The following is a 20,457-nucleotide window of genomic DNA, read 5'->3' on the forward strand; positions in this document are numbered from 1 at the left end:
CTAAACTCATATATATACATACAATAAAAACTAGGGTCTGCATATAAATACAAAACTTGTGGTATTTGTCTTTCTGAGTCTGGGTCACCTTGCTTAACATAAGCATTTCTAGATCCATCTACTTTCCTGTATATTTCATTTTAGGTTACAGCTGAGTAAAATTCCATTGTGTAAATGTACCACAGTTTCATTATCCACTCATCCGCTGTGGCACACCCAGTCTTGTTCCATTTCCTTGCTTTTATGAATACATCATATTGTCTCATTATTAGAGATAGTAAGGGTTCTCTGTATATCCACCATAAATTTTACCAGACTTTCCCTGTAGCCACCATCTGTGTATACTTCAATGTAAATAAACTGTCTTTTTCCTGTTTATTCTTTGAAATGGGCATTTTAATTCTGAGAAAGAAGCAGGACAAAATTTTAAAGTCCTATTAACCACCATTAGATAAGTGTCCTTGAATGCTTACCCGGTAGATTTTACAATGGTGGAATGAATCTTTACAATTCCAATAGGGGCTTCTGTTTGCTTAATCTGTGCCTTATTTTCTAGTAGTGCATGGGCCTCTTGGAATTCAGCTACTTTGGGGGATTGAGAAGGACTCCCAGAAGATATTCAATTCTCAGAACAAGAAAGAATGCTGAAAAACAATGTTAATGAAACAGCTCTGGCTGCATGAAAAGCTAGAGTGGGCTGGAAGGCTAGAATGAGTAATCAATTCTTGTAAATGCATGCAAAATGGGAGCAGATGAATTGAACACCATTTAAATAATGATAATGACATGAATGGTGGAAATTGATATTACCAAGTAAGAAGTGGAAGTCATGGATAAAATAGAAGAGCAGAAACAAAAATAACATACAATAATTATATTTAAAATATGTCTCAAATGGGAGTTTAAAATCTGTAGTTCCTCCTTAGAAATCACTACATGTGAGTATGGTGTGTCTTCCCTCTGTCCCATGATTCAGTTGTAGTGACAGTGAATTTCCTAAGTCATAATCTCCTGTGCAGGGACCGAAATCCATATGAAAACGAGCTTTAGAAAATTTGCTCTAGCCAATGGCAAGATCAAACATTGTCTTTCCATGTTATACACCATATGATGAATGTAAAGGCGCTCATTTTGCTCGTCTAACAGCAGCAACTCTTCATTCCAACATTAACACATGGTTTGGGTTATGGTATTATCAAGCAGATGTAGTGCATGGTGTCATGGTTGACCTTGATAGTGAACTGTGATGATTTATAATCATTATGAGAACATACATTTCCAGAAAAGTGTAAGGAAGAGGGAATGTAGCTTCCTACATCATCCATGGAATGCAGTCTGAACGTTAATAAAAGACAAGGGAACAGGCGGAGCGTCCACATTCATCTCTCTCCTTTCTGCATATGGACAGGAGGTTACCAGCCCTATCACACTCCTGACAGCAAGCCTTCCCAGCCACAATGAACTACATTCCCTTCCAACTAGAGACCAGAATACTTCTTTAAGTTGTTTCTTGTAAGGGCAGATTGATCAGAATGAGTCTTGTCTTTATTTGCCACCACAGCAAATGTGAGAACCTGTGATTCTGTTGATGTGGGTGCTGTCTTGCAGTAGGAAGACTTTATGTTCATTGGCATGGTAGTAGAATGTCATTTGATTACTTGACCCTGCATTTATATAGCACTTTTTATTATATTAAAAGCAGCATTCATCTTTTTGTTGTCATTGCTCAGACTCTCTCAACTGGTCTTGATATGATTTAGTTTTCACAAAATTCTAATTTTTACTTTTATGTTTAATATTTTTTAATCAAATGATTTAATCAAATATAAGAAATGATGAGTTAATGGGATTGATATCTTTGCCATGGAGTTCAATCAAATCTCATCTGTAAAATAAATTAGCAACTGATCATCTCAGAAATTACAAAGTCAGTTGCATGGTTTTCTATTTTTATTAAAGTGTTAAAATAACTTTCAATTATGAATGGATTCCCCCTCTTTAGATTGGCTGAGGTTGTCTTGGCTGCTGTGTGTCTAGGATCTAGTGCTCTTTGAGCCACTTCCTTCAGGGTATAATTTGCAGGAAGAATACGAAAAGAATTACTTTACACTTTAAACACTCCTTCAGAGGAGCAGTTCATTCTGTGTCTGGACCTCTGACCAGCCAATAGTAAGTGGGATCTATAAATCAAAATCTGAATTAGGCAAAACAAGACATGTTCCTGTGAATGAGGAAGAAAGATCTTGAAAACAGGTCCTACTGACATTTAGGAAGAAGTCAGAAGAGAGATGAGAAGATGCCATGTTAAAACGAGGACAGTGTTAATGCAAAACAGCAGCAGCTAGCATTCTTAATTGGCATTGTGGTCACATCATTATCTTTTATACTTCACATGCACCCTTCTTACATAAAGAAAGCACTGCAGTAGATCCATTTCACAAACTAGGAGTCAGGAGCAAAGATTAGTCAGTCATTGAGCGCTTAGGAAGAGCATGCAAACTAAGCCATACAATAGCCTACATTAGTGTGGTGAACAATCAGGAGGCTGGTGGACCTTTCTGCTGATATACAAATCATGGAGGCTTGAACTATGGCTCCAGTCACCAAGTTGTCAGAGACAGACTGCAAGCCAGCCGTGATGGTACATGGTAATGCCTGTTAGTCTAGCACTCAGAGGCAGAAGAAAGAGGATCTTGTGTTCAGTGCCAGTCAAGGTTATATAACATACTGTGTCAAAAAACAAACTAAAATAAGAGATACACCTTAGTGGTATGCTTATTCCCTGCCTCGCAGCTTGAGAGTCAAGGTTTAAGTGCCATTTTCTGTGTATATCTACCATCAAATATTTATTTCTGTAAATAAGTATGTATTGATGTATTTATGTATCGAGGGGGAAGGAGAGAGAGACAGAGACAGAGAAAGAGACTTGAATATTTTCATGTCTCCCTAGGAAGTCCTCCCTGCCAAAAGCAAACAAAAATCTGACCTCAGTGAGACTTCTCCGTCAAATCTGATACTGATGAGGCCCAGGTTCTTATCCAAGAAGCACTTGCAAATTCCTCACTCTGTCAAGGCATTAGTATAAAGCTGCGAATGGTGTCAACTTGACAAAGCATGTACTATTTAGATCACAGGGTTGCACACATAGACTGATGGCTGAGGTTCCTGCTGGTGCATGGCTTGAAAGCTGCATTCTGGAGTGTGAAGATGAATACAGTCACGTTCTATTGGACATTCAGACTGCGTGTCAATGATGGAGGTGTCTGACCACTCAGCACTGCTTACTTGCGCACACAGGATGCTTTATCAGAAGCACTTAGATTGTAGCCATGTTTACTGTCAGGACGTTACATCTAGTTTCAAGTCAGTTGCCACCCAAACATCACCAAAACGTTTCCACAGTGAAGGCCTTTTCATCAGTACAGATCTTTCTAGAAGAGCATGCAAATGTCACCAAAGAACAGAATCAAATCACTTAAACAGCCTGGAGAGTGAGATGTATTATGGAGGAATTTTTCCTGTATTTGCTATGAAGCAGAGATTGTGTGAACACCAGATGTTGAACACATCACACATGGATTTGTAAGATTATGGGACTGGTCAGAGGAGATAAAGGTTAAGCATAGGGCACAATAAAGATTATTTATGGTAATGAATTGCATAATTTTCTAGACAGTATTGGATTACTGTTCATTGTGAAAAGAGATCATAGATCATATTCTTGGGGTAAACAGATATTTAGCAGTTTACCTTTGTTTATATGAGTCATAAAGAATATGCAATGCATGCATATTAAAGGACACAGTGAACCATTCCCTAACTATACACTTGAGATACTATGAGATGTAGAAAGGAAGGGAAACCCAGTGTCCTGTATCAGGGGTTTCTTCTTTGAGTAAAGCCTTACAAGAGCCAGGATGCCTCTAAAAAGGATCCATGATGAAGCAATGCCTCCTCCCATGATGAAGCAATGGCTGCTGTTTAAAAACCTTACATTTCCTGAATCAGTAACATATCACCCTGCGTACATCATTATAGCCTCTCACCTCAGCAGCTGCCTTCTATTCTCAGAGTTAAGGTGACATGGGTTTTGATGGTCCTTAACTGCAAGTTTTAGATTGATTCTTGGTTCATCCACTTTAGTAATGGTGAAGGCCTCTTTAGAATCAATATTTGATTCACTAGTAAAGTGTATTTAATTTGTAAATGAGTGTCACTTTAAACTCTAAACTATCATTTCCATGTTACATAAAATAACAATGTACTGAAAATGAAGCAATGGTTCTGTATGATTCTTTTCCAAATACTGTAACTTTACTGTAATGAGGAACTGTCAGAACCCCCGAGCTGAGGGACTTCTATGAAGCAGCAGCTACTCTTCAGAAGCATTATTTTTGGCATCTGCAGGTTAGAAGATGTCAGTGACTATGTCCCTTAACTTCACCACCTAAAACTAAAGGCCATCCAGTTCTCAAGGAGAAGGATATCAGACTATTGTTTGGATGTATGCTTTTAGAAGAGTGTCTTTAATTTGTGGTTTCTGGAGCTAGTGTTCCAGGTATTTCACTGGGAAGTATGCTGTGGGTCAGGCTTGGTATTTAAGAGCATTTGATCTTATAGAAGACCTAGTTTTGATTCCAAACATCAATATATTTCCAGTGGTTCCAACAGCCTCTTCCAACTCTTGCAGGCACTATGCCCACATAGATACACACGCAGACAAAACACACATACATTTAAGAATATTGATAAACCCTAAGTGCCTGAGGGACATTGGTGCCTCATGTGTGGATATGAATTCAGGATGGACAACCATCACAGATGCGGCATGGCATATTTCCTCTCCCCACTCTGCTCACACCAATATCCATGGACACCATTGACTATCATGGTTATCAAGTCAGGGGATGGCTCCAGTAAGACATTAGGGACCTCTATTTAGAAACTACTATGCCTTGCAAATAATCTCTGTGATGGTTTGCTTTCAAGTGCCATTCTTGCTAGGGTTGAAGATGAACAATTTCTACAATAGGTGTTCAATCTCCATGTATGAGTAGAAAGGAAGATGCAATATTCCATCTATCCAGTGTTTCTGCCTATGCTTTTCAAAGTTCTGCCCACCAAAAAGCAAGGACCCCATGTTCTGACTAAATTCTCAGGCTCTACATACCCTCTTACCTACCTGGAAGAGCTCTGGTTCAGTACAGGGAAACATGTCACACAAGGTATGAAATTGTATTCAAAAGTACATTTACTGCAGTAGTTAACATCTACAAAGTTAATGTTGATTAGAGCACCCAAGGATCAAGGTCTCTGTTTAGGGGGCATAGAAAACATTACATGGTAGACATTGTTTGGGGTCTTTTCTTCCGTTTTGACATATTTCACATTTAATACTTCCATTCTTCTAGCATCTTTCATGAAACAATATAGTGCCTCTTCAGTCACAGTATTGCATGATTAATTTTCATGATAGTTTTTAGAGAACAGAAAATTCTGCAGGCCCTTGATATTGTTCTTTATAGTCAGGGTACTCTGGGTTAACTTCACAGAGACAAATACATACATACCTGAATGCACATGCACACACCCATGCGCATATGTGTGCACATGCACACACACACAGACATACTGTGTGTATACACATATACAATTTATATATTTGGTACTAAATCCAACAGAATACTAAGTGTGTGTGTATGTGCACTTGTGCCAAATAAGGAAAATACAAAACAATAAATTAGAAAAATACTAATTATCGTCTTAAGATATAGCTCAGTTGTTAAAGAACCTGAGTTTACCTCCTAGAACCAGCATTTTTACAAAAATATCTGAGAGTTGTTGAATGTACTTATAGCCTCAGCACTGGTTGGAGTTGAAAAAGGAAGATAGATAATAGATAGATAGATAGATAGATAGATAGATAGATAGATAGATAGATAGATAGATAATAGTGTACACATACACATATACATACATATAAATTAAGACAACTGAGAAATAATATATTAGAACTGCATCTCAAGAAACATTATGATTTTGGTTAAAGATTCTCAGGTGGCTGAAACCAGCATACTGAACTAAAAGGGGAAAACCTCAGCCCAGTCTGGGTCTCATGTATGTGACTGAAGCTCCCTGTGAGAAGAAAGTAAAGTGGTCTTGCTAGGACAGGGATGCTATACAGTCCTTTCCCCTGTTTATTTTCTCTAACCATTATTTTTAAAATAATATGTATGTTACAGCTATTAATATCAACATTATTTGATACTAAACCCTACAGAATGCTTCACTGACCTTTTCATTTTGAGTTAGAAAAGCTGTAATAATTGGCTTTTAAGGAACTCATAATGAGTATGAATAAAGTAGTCAGTTCTTTTTAAGTATAAATAATTGTCCTCAAAATCGTTCCAACTACTTAACTTTTGGTGTTATAGCTAAATCCTACCAACAAACCTGAGGTCACCTACATTTCTTCAATGTTATTCTCTAAAGAAGATTTTGCAGTTTACAATTGTGGCTCCTATTTGTTTTGAGTTCATTGGTATAAAAATATCTGTGACTCATATTTTCAACAGCTGTTATAGCCCATGTTGAAAAACTACCCTCTCTCCATTGATCTGTGTTTGCCAGTTGGTTCTATTTCTGCGTCCATGTCTGAATTTCTTACTCTCATTTTATCTATGTTACTATTCTTTCATTGATATGACTCTCTCAGTTACAGCAGCCCTATTTTGTCATGAAGACAGGTGGTTTACATCATCGTATTCTCTTCTCTTTCAAAATTGCATTGACTATTTGAGGTAATTTGTTTTTCCCAACAAAATCAAAAGTCTATTTGTTGATATTCACAGGATAATTTATTGAGGACTTAAGAATGTTCCCAATCTAGGTCTGAGCTTTTCTCATATAGACTTTATACATTTTTGTTCGACTTATACCTAAGTCTGAATATTTGTAGTAAATTAAATCATAATATTTCATTTTGTACTAATATAAATGATATTATATTTTTAATTTCAAATATCAGTTATTCATTGCATGTTACAAGAAAACAACTAGTTTTCTGTAAGGTTACCTTTTGTATTTTATTGATTTTATTTCATGTATGTGTTTTGCCTGTATGTTTATATTTGGGTCACATGCATATCTGGTGCCTATGTAGGCTATAAGTGATCAATATATCTCATGGACCTAGAATAACAAATGGTTGTGATGATTTTGCCTGACTCAAATTTTATTTCTGTTCATTTGAAACTTCCTAGTTTTCCCTCATCCCAGTAATAATAACCAAAATTATTTGCTTTGCTTATGTGAATTTGGCCATTTTAGGTAGCTCATATACATGGTGCCATGAAATGCTGTTTCTTATAGTAACCAGCTTATTTCATTTAACATACTGCTTATCTTTGTTGTCCCATACTGCCATTGCCCTCTATCTACAGGTTAGGGAGTCTTGCATCAGATCCACACACACACATTCTACATTTCCTTTATTCATCTGTCGGTGTGTATTTAACTTGTTTCTGTCTTTTAGCTATTATGACTAGCTTTCCAATGAACATAGAGGTGCTAATTTCTCTTCAAGATTCTAATTTTATTATTTTCAATAAACATTAGGGACTGTTGTATCATCTGGTAATTGTCTTTTAATTTTGAGGAGTCTTCATATATTTTGCATTTGTAACATTAATATGGAAAGACTTGAATTTCTCCAGAGTCACAGCAATGGTAATCTTTTGTTAAGAGAGTGAGTGACATTTCATAAAAAGTTTGGTTTGTTTGTTTGCTTGCTTGCTTGCTTTTGTTTGTTTTGTTTTGCATTTCTTTGAATTCCTTTTTGAAACACATGTTGTGCATTTGTATGTCTTCTTTGGAAACATGCCTATGGAAGTCCCCAGTGTACTTTTTAAACAGGATGGTAAAGTTTCACTTTAAATTTTAAAAATTCCTTATACGTTCTGAAAATAAGCTTTATATAAGATGCATGATTTATAAATGTTTTCTTCCATTCTGACTTTTCTCTTAGAGGTATCGAAGCTTTTTGGTTTTCTGTGCTCTGTTGACTTTTTTTTTTTTTTTTTGCTTGTTCTTTTGGTATCAAATCTCTGAAACAAATGACAAGGCAAATCTCAAAGAACTTTTTTGTTAAGTATTTTATCCACTTGCAGTTGATTTTTTTATATATGAAAGGGTAAAGACAGGTATTAGATATTGTCAAACAGCTTTTTGTCTCTACAAAAAGTTTGTTTCTCAGTCTAGAACCTCCACTGCCATCTGATCACCGAGATCACTTCTGGGGAAACCTCCTTGCTTATAATTCAGCCAGTTCTTGTTCGTCCTTTGTCTCCGACATATGGAAATCTGTATTACCTCTGTTCTTAGGTGTGGCCAAGTGTCACAAATGTGTGACAAATCATATCTTCCAATGCCTTGGCTGAATATTAAAAAGGTAAAATAATCAGATGAGTTGTATAGTACCCCATTTTCTGAAATTTAAACATACACACATACACACACACACACACACACACACACACACGTGAAAGCCAGAAGGGGATATTTGGATCCCCTAGATCTAGAACTCTGGATGGGTATGAGCCACCATATGGATGATGAAAACTTAATCTGAATCCCCTGCTAGAACAGCAAGTGCTCTTAACTACTAAACCATCTTTTCAGCCCTAATAGTAGTAGACAAATATTTTAGTCTCTATACTCTACTATACGTAAAACATAAAGATGAACTTCCAATATTGTGTGTAAGCATGTTTGACTTTAAATAAAAAAAACAAGGGTAAATCATCTTGTATGCTGTATTTATATTCTCCAATATTTTCAGATAACTTTGAACTTGACAATTTTTGTGTACAGATCTTATGATATGCCCAAGTGCCTATGGAAGAAATCCCAAGAGCTGATAAAATTGTGTGTGCACAATTGTGACTTGAATTTTATTTTAGAGGAGACTTTGAAATCTCAAGTCATTATGATTGCTATGTTCTTTTTTTTTTACCTTAAATACTAATAGGAGAATGTATGTACTAAAGTGAGATCAAGAAATGATATGAACTATCAACTTTTAAATTACATCTCAGAACATCAGAACCAGGTTCACTCCAGCTTTAGAATTTTATTTACCACTCATGGCACTGAGCATCCTTCATCCTCATGTATCAGGGAGCAATGAGTATTTCATGTTCAAAGACACGGAACATGAATAAGAAAGATAGCAGTAGTTGCCCTCTGCCATGAGTCAATGGGCCTCTCTGGACCACTATGGTGATATCTTTCCTCCTTACACAATTTTTACAAATGTACTGATAAAGATAGATTCTAGTATCTGCCTTGAATGGGTTGTCTATCTTTTTCCTGAAACTGTGTACAGTTGTGACAAGGTGTTTAATAATCTTAAGTTTACTGCTGACAGAATAAATGCAGCTGTGAGAAATGATGACCCTGCTATGTCTATAACAATAAAATAGCAAACTGTGGCTCCCTAATTCTGAACAATGTTGATGTTGACTTGGATTTCTGCTTCCCATCATTTCTCCTGGGGATGTCCTATGGACACTACAACTTTTTGTTGAATGACAGTATAGAAGATGACATAAGCTGTACTAAATTAGAATATGACAAAGGGCCTAACTAGATCTTTTTCATAGTGCAACATTAGACCAGACATAGTAAAAGTAGATCAAGGAAACAAGATAACATTTTCAAAGGAAATGCTGTGAACTAGAATGCTTATAAATTTTAAATGATCCTGGACCAGTAGTGAACAACTTCCAATCTGAGGTTCCGCTCTCCACTCACATGTGTGGTTTCTTCTTGTGTAATATTTGGGGAAAACTGGCTGGGGAGATGCTTCAGTGAGTAAAGTGTTTGACCAACAAGCATATATCCTGAGTTTGAAACCCCATATTCATGTTAAAACCTGGGCATGGTGACTTCTATGTGAACCCAGGCCCCAAATGCATGGTGTGTGTGGACAGCAAATGGCCCTCAGGAACTCTAGCCAATCAGATGTCCGCCCTGGAAATTACTGGCCAGCTAGTCTAGCCAGTGAGTAATCTCTGGGTTCAAGGATATTCTTATCTCAAAAATGTGGTGGGGAATAGGAAAGAAAGACACACAACATTGAGTTATGAGTGTCTGTGCATGTGCACACACAAATTGATATGCAGTCATTGAGAACAGTGGGGATTTTTATTACCTTACATTTCATAAAATTGTAAAAATCAACCTTTGTTGCTAATGACTGTATTCAGGAAAATAAAGTTATCCAAGAGTTGGTGTTATATTCCTGTAATTGTAGTACATATATCAGAAAGCAGAGGTAAGATCATACTGAGTTTGACCAGCCTGTGTCAAACACACAATTTTAAAAATTTAAGAGAGAATAGTGAAAAGGTAAGAAGAATAAGATCCATGTTTTTCTATAATGTGACTTATTTTCACATGTCTGTGCATATGTGCATCATATTACCTATATACTAAAATGCTTTCTATAGAGAAAGAAAAATCAACTCAGATTTTATTTTGATCCTACGCCTCCACCCCATACATGCTGACAAGATCTGCTGTTTACGTTTTGTTTAAGTGAACTATGCTTTGGTGTGTGGAAAACTAAGAAATCTGATACGATGAATACAGCTACCCTGACTGAGATGGCCATAATCTTGACCTTTGATTAGATCCAAGCTAGTCATATTTATGATTGATCAAAATGTAATTCATGAAGCATATAGTCTCCCACATAGAGCAAAGGACCAAACATTTTTTTGAATATGCGTTTTGAACCTTCCAAGAATAAAAACAAAGACAGGATTATTCTGTTTGTCTTATTTTTATCTTATCAGATTGCATTCACCAAATGAGTGACTAAAAGAAATTTTGAAATACAAATTTGCTAATATCAGATCAAAAAGGAGAAAGAGCTTACGTCTTAGCATTTTAAGGAATGCTTCACATATTTAAAAGTTATTTTATTAGTAATGCCTAACAAAGAATCCTATTTATATTTATTATTTAAATACAATTATTTTTAAAAGGATGACAAAATATAAAAGTCTGAAAAACCATGCTGAGGATTTGTGGGTTCCTTTTTTTGGTTAGTGTAAGGAATCAAATACAGAATCCCATGAGTACAAACCAAGCAAGCACTTGAGTTCCAAGCTATACCCTAAGCTCTATACTGGTGTCTTTATTGTTCTCGGTAAAAATATTTTTAAAATTAATTTATTGTTGCTTTTCTGATTATGTAATTCCAGCCTGATTGAGAGCTGGTAAACTTCGACAGCTAGACTCGGTGAAATCTAATACCCAGAGAATGGCACGAGCTCTTGAATTTGCACTAGACTGTGGTTACTGTGTGTCTATTAGCTCATCCAGAGACCTGCTTTGTTGGACTGTTTTAATTGGGTTCAGGGATTGACTAATTCTTCTAGGTGGCTAAAAGTAGAGCTGAGGGGCTCCCTAACTTACAGGAAGCCCTTAAACAGACACAAAACCTTTAGGCAAATGCCTTAATATCTGAAACCCAAGAGATCCTTTGGCTATAAAAAGGAGATAATACACTAAAGCTTCCATCAGATTCTAAACACTTTGATCAATTAAATTAATAGAAAACATGAACAATGAATAGTGTGACATGTTCATTGTAAAGAACAAACCTCCATGCAATGTATAAAATGCACTAAGGTATTTTGAAAACCTTCAAGTTCCCTAGTGCACCATTTTACTAATGCTTCATCATACAAAAACATAATAGTCTTATTAAGATTGAATGAAAACTATATGGGAAGATATGTTTTTGCATACATCGGAGTTTAAATGACTGAGTCCACATAACTTAGCACCCCATGTTAGTATGGAATAAAGTCGTCATCAATTGCAATACATTGTTGGTAAGCAGTTTAATTCTAGCCTAAACTAGACCTATTCCACAGTACCTTTGTTAGTTTGCTTTATGTTGCTGGGATGAAACTCTAACCAAAACCAACATGGCTGATAAAGGGTTATTCGGCTTATAATTCCATGTCATAGCCTATTCATGGCTATCAGGACAGGATAGTAGTTCAAGTGGGAACTGAAGCAGAGACCATAGCTGGTCCCCCACCCCCTCTGGCTAGGACTTAGACCCAGCCAATTGTCTTTCAATATCCAAGAACACTTACCCAGGGGTAACACAGTTTACAGTGGCCTAGGCCTTCTTCCATCACTTATCAATTAAGAAAATATCCCACATACATGCCCACAGGCTAATCTTATGGAGGCAGTTACCCAACTGAGGCCTCTTCTTTCCAGGTGTGTTAAGTTGGCAATCCAGATCACCCATCCTACTTGCCAAATACATAGCCATTAAGCATAAATGTTACATAAAAATAAGTTGGGTGGGGATTGTTAGAGAGACCTCAGAGATCAAAAACAATTGTGCTCTTTCAAAGGACCCTAGTTGGATTTCTAGTACCCACATGCTGGTTCACAACTGTCCTTAACTCTACTTCTAGGATATCTATTGCGATCTTTTCACCTCCTCAGTCACTTGGTACACAAACATACATGCAGGCAACGCACCCATATACATACAATAAAAATTATATAAATAATAGGACCGAGTTTAGTTATTAGATTTAGTAGGTAACGTTTATAGAATGACTTGTAAAAGACCAAAGCATCAGACAATGGCCTTTTCTAAAAAATCGAAACATATTACACTGACAATTTTCCAAATAAATGCTAAGAGTTGATGTGGTTATCTGTGGGTCCTCTTAGCCACAGACCCTTCAGGTGTACAGTGGTATTCTGATGGAAAACAGAACATGTGATAAATACATCAGACTGTGTCTCAGCTCTCAGGCAGCTATTAAATCCTTATAAGAAAAAAGTATCAAAAGTTGCTCAATAATACAGGAACTGAATGATGTACACATATCTACACCAACTGAAAAATCTTCATAAGTACAGTCTATGGTGATGTAAGCATCAGTGAAGAGGTGAACTGACAGAGGCTGAGCAGTTCCTGCGTTCACTGAGACTGGATAAATAGCCCATAGGTACTGAAGTAAGAATGATTTCAGTTTTCTTTCGTCTTTTTTTTTTCTCTTCATAGGCATCCTCGTGAACCTCCCTTGATAAAAGGTTGGATTCCTTATCTTGGCATGGCCCTGAAATTCTGGAAGGATCCGTTAGCTTTCTTGCAAACTCTTCAAAGGCAATATGGTGACACTTTCACTGTCTTACTTGGGGGTAAGAAGCTCTGTTCTGAGTACTTTGCGTGTGTCATATTCTCTTGCTTGCCCTTCAATGGCTTCACATTTGTCCATAGGCAAAATGTGGAGCATTCATCTAGCCCTGCAGAGCAAATGCAAAGAAGGGCAAGTGTTAGTGCAGGGGTGACCATATACACAACCTGGTTACACAATCCTCTCACAAGTCCTAAACCAGCCAGTCTCTTGACCTCACTTGGATTTGTTTTGAATTAGTTTAGGTTATTTGAGAATTTTTTTAAGAGCTAGAATGTGGTGTGTGTGTGTGTGTGTGTGTGTGTGTGTGTGTGGTGTGTGTGTGTCCTTATAGAACAACTTTAGAAGTATAAGGTACTTCAGCAGACAACTCAGAGTTCTCATGTTCCTGATCTTCCTGTCTTCCTGTCACAGATTCCCAGTTAATAGCGTCTCATCTCAGTATGGAACTTGATACCAACCGATGTGTTCATGTGGGTGCATCATTCACAGCTACTCGTTTGCATTCTAGTCTACTTCTTGTGTTCTTTGGCTTTTCATAGATGCATGATTTTCACGTATGCCATTACAGCACCATAAAAAATGGTTTCACAAATCTGAACATCTCAATTGTCCACATAATCCTTTCTCTTTCCCTGCTTTGCAAACATTCATCTGGAGTATATTCAGCATGTAAACTCTTCAGTGTAGTTCACACTTTTCTAAGACATATCAGTCCTCATGACTCTTTCTTGTTGTCACATCACAACTTCTTCCTCTCATGCTTATATTTTTTCTGTTTGTGATCTTTGTCCTTAGCTTAAAGCCACATTAAAGCATTCAATGTCTCCTACTTTCATCTTGTATTTTCAACACTCTCTCTCGCTCTCTCATTTCTTCTTTCCTTCCTTTATTCCCTACTTCTCTCCCTTCACCCCCTTGCCCCACCATTCCTTCTTTCCTTTCCATGTTCTTTCCCCTCCCTCCTTGTCTCCCTCCTTCCATCTCTCTATCTATATTTTTTACACATCTCCCTCTCTCTGTCTCCTAGATATTTTTAGAGAGTGACTTGACTTTGATGTCTCTAGCAACTTGTTTTCTGGAGTTTACCCAGTCTTCTGTTCTCTCATTCATGGTCAAGGTCAGCCTAACTAGCCCCTTCCTCTTAATGCCTTTCTGATCTCTCCTGTCTTACTAAAATATCGACTTGCTTCCAGCTCCCTTGAATGTGGCCCTTCAGGATCCTCTGCTGACTCTGGGTGTCCTTATGGACCTTATGAATGCACCTCTTTCTATTTCAGTATGTCTTTCTCTACATCTTCTCTGTTTTATTCCTAGAGAACTAGCAGTCTTCCTTCAATAATTACTGCCTGTGGATCAGCAGCAACCTTTTGTACATCATGGCTACCATATAAATGTACCATTTGAGTAATAAAAAGCTAGGTCTCCAACTTGGTTGACTCATCCATATGGTTAGTTTTAATTCACCCTTGATCAGGCAGCATTAGTTTTATTACAACTTATTCTTTCCCTTGACAGCTGACAAATCTTTTCCCATGATAATTGCGTGAACTGTAATTTCAGAAACAAATGGAAACAAAAACAATCATGCATCTTAGAAAGAATTGTAACATGTAATATGACCTTCCCAAGACCCCCATTCAGATCTGCACCCCCTCTGCCTTGTGCTTATGATCTCATTAATACATCTCGCTCATGGAACGTTCCTCCACACAAACCATGTCTTTGTGCCTTTGACCGTCCTTTTGCCTTTCTTTCTGCCAGAACTCTGCTTTCACATGACTGTCTCTTCTTCTTCAGGTCATTTCCTGGACATGTTATCCAACCTTTGGAACAGTGCAATTCATGCCTCAGTGGTTTATGTATTCATCTCCTTCCTTTTCTATTAGTGACTCTCTTAGAATTTGCTCCGGAACTCGGTCCTGATTGGATCATAATAGATGTTTGACAAGAAAAATCCCTAACACATTATAGTTGATAAATACTACTAGGTAGATAAAGGACATGCCTACCATGCTTTTTTTTAGTTGTTCTTACAGCTAAACTAAAGATGCAAAGCAAATAACTTTTTTTTAAATAACTTTTCTGCTGTGACTAGATGGTACCACCAGGTCTGTGTGGTACCGAAGGGTGCTTTGCTTTCTCTGTGGAGAAGGGGAGAGGATAATGGGGAGAAGAATTCGTAAGGGCAAGTCTGGGTACAGAGGAAGGAGTGGAGCCGCAATTGGGATGCAATGTAAACAAACAGTAAATTATGGAAGAAAAAAACAATAGATGGGATCTCAAAACTGAAAGAAAATTCTTTTAAAATGTAATTTCTAATTTCCAATGAGCAGTACAAAATTTTTTAGAACTTCTAGCTTTTTCTTTTTAAGACCTTATACAAAAGTTGTCTAAAATGATTCAACAGAAATTTGTAGATTCTTTGGATAGTTTTACTCACTTTCTAAAGCAAAACTCTGTCTGTGCATGTGGGGGGGGTGTTTTTTCTCGGCACTTGGGATATTTAAGCAAGAGGGTCTCAAGTTTGAGGTTAGCTAGCAAAATCTTGTAAACAAACAAACAACAACAAAACAAAAACAAATGAACAAAGAAATCATCAAAAACAACATTTTATTTTATAAAAGAGGGGACCTGAGTAAATAGGTCAGTGGGTAAAGTGCTTGCTGCATGATGCAACATATGGGAAGTAGAGACAGAGAAATCTATTTACGGGGCTCCTTGTCCAGTTAGCTGATCCCAGTCAGCCAGTTCCCATCCTGGTGAGACCCTTTTTAAAATAAAATGATGGATAGCATCTGAGCAACTGAGGTTAGTCTCTATTCTTTACTAACACACAGCATATATGTGTACACATAAACACATGCCCATATACAAATCAACCAAACAAAAGCAATCAATCCATGCTCACAGATGACTGTAATCCTAAATTCTAAGAAAGCTAATACTGACTTAAACACTGATTGCCTAAATAATTTAGTCATCACTCTGTTGTTAATTAGGCAGTAAACAGCCACCAGTAAATAGGTTCTGATGCCCCCTTATGTCTTACACTACTTTGAATACATTCCTGTTGAAAAGCCCTGTGAATACAGTTTTGATGCTCAGTTTGTGATATGACTTATTTAAAAAATGAAGGGAAAAGTTGTCCACCCTTGCCCTTGTTATGTGACATTAGTGAGTGTATGGATTTTGCAGGTCAAGAAAATGATTGCCATTCCCAAAAGTCTCAAGGGACATAATTGTCACCTTAATAAAGAAATGAAAAGGTATGGCTTTCCATGAGAAACCACATAGATTCGTGACTTGCCACAGAATACAGTTCTCTAATTGGTTTTGTGTGTTAGTGCAATGGAATCATTTTCCCTAAATGTCATCCCAGGGAAGCGCCACTGTACATCATTGTCAGCAGCTAGAGAAATCTCACTAATAAAGGGAGCAAGTACACAATGGTGATCACTCTTAGCAAGTAAGTCAGCTGCCCAACTAATGCTTATAGGTCAACATTCAATCCAAACTCTGCCGCAGAACTGCCTTACTAAAATGTTACCATTTTAGAAAATTTATTGAAAAATATCTCTCTCCAATAATTGGAATGATTAAGCAACTGACTGGAATTCCTAGACCTGTGTCTACTCAGTACCAACTTGAACATGAAAACAGCCAAGCTCGCTTATTATCTAAAAGGCAGATTTCTTGTGTATAAGATTTAAAGCACATTTATCAAATTATTTTGAATTTTTAGCATTGGCTTCCTGAGGAAATGATATCTGAATAGATGGGTATCTAAAGACGCTGGAGTTAGTAGTCCCAGTCTGCTCCATAAGAAGGAAGAAAAATGAAATAGTTGACGAGGAAGATATTAATCTTGTTGGTCCCATTTCAATGTTAATGGGCAGAAAATTATTTTATACTTTATCTTTTTAGACATGGGACTCCTTTTGACATTTACAGTTTAGATAAGTGCAAACTTTGCAATTTTTAAAATCAATATTTTATATTCATTTCTAACAGTATTCTCCCCCCCCTTTGAAAATATTGCAACAAATATTGTTTGTGCATTAGGATCTCTGTGAACTAGGCAGCATGCCTGTTGACACTTGGTATTCATTTACATAAAATCACACTAAGAAAAAGTGAATTTCTCTCTGAGCATTCATAGCCTTCAAGAAAACTTTTCAAAAAAAATCCCTTTGTTCGGAAATTTAAATTCATTTTATAAATGTATATGTATTTTCCTAACTGTCTGATTACAGAACACAAAGAAACTCTGGTTTTACATCTCACATTAGCAGATGGTGGACAGATGGTTTAAATTAATATTAATTTTGGAAAACTTAGCTTAAATTGTTTATACTGAAGATTAAAAGTTGGAAAGCCAGCTAAAAATCTCCAGGGTTATTGGTACTTCCAAATCAACTTGAAAAATAAAATCCAGAAAACATAACTAGCTCTAAAGTGATCCACATTTCCTTCAGAAAGATTGAAGGCAGAAGACGTGAAGGTCTGTATCATCTTGTTAGGGAAGAAAATGAACATTGGAGCAAGGAAGAAAGGTGCAGATCCTAGACTGAGAAGTCACTTTGAACCAACTTCTCAGTGATGGCCCTGTCAAAGACCTTCGCTGGCTTGGCAGATGCTCAGTTGGTACCATGCGAGATACACAAGCATGAGGACCTGATTTGGGATCCTCTGCACCACTATAAAAGGTGGGTGTGAAAAGTGTGTCCCTAAGTGTGTGGACACAAGTGGGTTCTTGGAGCTCATTGGCACCAGCCGAACTGAATTGATGAGCCCCAGATCCAATGAGAGGTCTTGTCTCCAAAAATACAATGTCCAGTGATTAAAGAAGACAGTTGGTTTTGTTTCTATCTTCTGTGTGCACATGTACACAAACACACACACACACACACACACACACACACACACACACACACACACACACACACGGACACATGGACACAAAGAAAAGAAAATCTCCTGGAAGCTCAGAGAGAAGAAGAAGAAGAAGAAGAAGAAGAAGAAGAAGAAGAAGAAGAAGAAGAAGAAGAAGAAGAAGAAGAAGAAGAAGAAGAAGAAGAAGGTGTCTATTTCAAATGACTTGTAGACAAAGCAGAAATCTGGCTGTATCTAATTTCTGTTTTAAAGGATCATGGTGTAGTAGCTGACAGTGCTTGGGATGAATACTTTTTTAAAATTTCTCTTTAGATTTAGATCAATGTAAAAAATAAAGTGGTAGAAAAAATTTAAAATATTTTCCAGAGATCATAATTTACAAATTAAACCTTATGCACAGGCTTTAAATTTTAGATCCTTACTTAAAAGGATACTATTAATATTTTACTAAACCCAATCATTTGGGAAGAAGAATGCATGAATCATCACCTGCGAAAACAAACAGGTTTGCCCAAAATCATCTCTGAAAACTGAGAACACTGACTCCCCCCACACTGAGTATTTCTCTGACAGATGCTAGCAATTGTAATAACATGGTAATGGTAAAGGAAGTGATTCAAAGTGCCCTGTTCCAATGTGGTCCTTTGTGTGTTCCTCCCTGAGGCTAAAAAGAATGAATGACCAGAAAACTCTGCTTCATTTGGAGAAGGCAGAGCCAGCTTCCAACCAGAAAGAGTGGCTACTCCAGACCTCCCTCACGTCTGCATTGCCTTGCTTTGTTAAATGAATAGAGGAAAACTCTGTTGGATGAGAGTCACTTGGAGAAAAATTAATCCCAGCAAATATATTCTCATATATACTTAATATTTAAACTGTTTTTAAAAATGCCCAGATAATTTACAAGATTTGGTTGAAAATTATTCTGAATTTTTGTCTTGTACTACACTAATTTTTGTAATTCATTTGGAACAGCAATCATAAGGGGGAGTTTTCATCAAAGAAAACTACAGAGAGAGAGAGAGAGAGAGAGAGAGAGAGAGAGAGAGAGAGAGAGAGAGAGAGAGAGAGAGAGAGAGAATAGAGAGAATAGAGTACAGGTAGTAATAGCTAAACAAGGACACTATGAATTATTCAAATGTATGTAGTGTGTGTTTATAGGAAGGAAAGACATTATCTGTCCGAATTGCATACCACTGATATGATATTTCTAATCAGATGAAATGCATCTTAAATCAGTACTGAAGTAAGAAACCAGAGCTCAGGGAGGCTGAGAAAGAAGTCAGGGAATACCCTGTTTCCAAGCTTGGCTTCTTAGTTGTCTTAGCTCTCTCAGCTGATGAGTTCACGGGTTCCACTAGGAACTCTGATGTTTTTGCCAGCTTTGAGAGACTGCCATAGAGATCAGTGAAGTTTAGAAAGTCAAGAAATGTAAGCTTCCAGAAAATTTTCACTTTACCTCTTGTTTTCAAAGGGGACTTAATAGCCCTTTGAATAAAATGGATCTTGTTATAATTCTTTAATAAAACTATTAACTTCTTAATAATGTCTTTAATTTTGATTTAAATATTTGCAGACCTCAGGTATGTATTTTGTTTTGCAATCAAATAAACTACATTCTATTTCTTTTTTTTCCTCTAGGGAAGTATATAACATTTGTTCTGAACCCTTTCCAGTACCAGTATGTAATGAAAAACCCAAAACAATTAAGCTTTGAGAAGTTCAGCCGAAGATTATCAGCGAAAGCCTTCTCTGTCAAGAGGCTGCTAACTGATGACGACCTTAGCAATGACATTCACAAAGGCTATCTTCTTTTACAAGGCAAATCTCTGGATGGTCTTCTGGAAACCATGATCCAAGAAGTAAAAGAAATATTTGAGTCCAGACTGCTAAAACTCACAGATTGGAATACAGCAAGAGTATTTGATTTCTGTAGTTCACTGGTATTTGAAATCACATTTACAACTATATATGGAAAAATTCTTGCTGCTAACAAAAAACAAATTATCAGTGAGCTGAGGGATGATTTTTTAAAATTTGATGACCATTTCCCATACTTAGTGTCGGACATACCTATTCAGCTTCTAAGAAATGCAGAATCTATGCAGAAGAAAATTATAAAATGTCTCACACCAGAAAAAGTAGCTCAGATGCAAAGACGGTCAGAAATTGTTCAGGAGAGGCAAGAGATGCTGAAAAAATACTACGGGCATGAAGAGTTTGAAATAGGAGGTAAGAAAGCACCGAATGATCACTTGCTAAAATAAAATAATTTACAGGAGACCTTTGAGATAAAAAGATAAAATGACGTCCTTGAAAA

At 36.8% G+C, this 20,457-nt stretch overlaps 1 protein-coding gene across 1 annotated transcript in view; it reads left to right on the forward strand.

Moving 5' to 3' along the window:
• LOC116895947 (25-hydroxycholesterol 7-alpha-hydroxylase) overlaps positions 1-20,457 on the forward strand; it is a 108,442-nt gene that overhangs the window by 56,673 nt on the left and 31,312 nt on the right. The window contains exons 2-3 of the mRNA XM_032897007.1: positions 13,112-13,248; positions 19,779-20,369. Coding sequence (XP_032752898.1) covers positions 13,112-13,248; positions 19,779-20,369 — 728 coding nt within the window. The remainder of the gene's footprint in view (positions 1-13,111; positions 13,249-19,778; positions 20,370-20,457) is intronic.

The sequence above is a fragment of the Rattus rattus genome, chromosome 3 (assembly GCF_011064425.1).
Source record: "Rattus rattus isolate New Zealand chromosome 3, Rrattus_CSIRO_v1, whole genome shotgun sequence".
In the NCBI taxonomy this organism is placed as follows: Eukaryota; Metazoa; Chordata; class Mammalia; order Rodentia; family Muridae; genus Rattus; species Rattus rattus.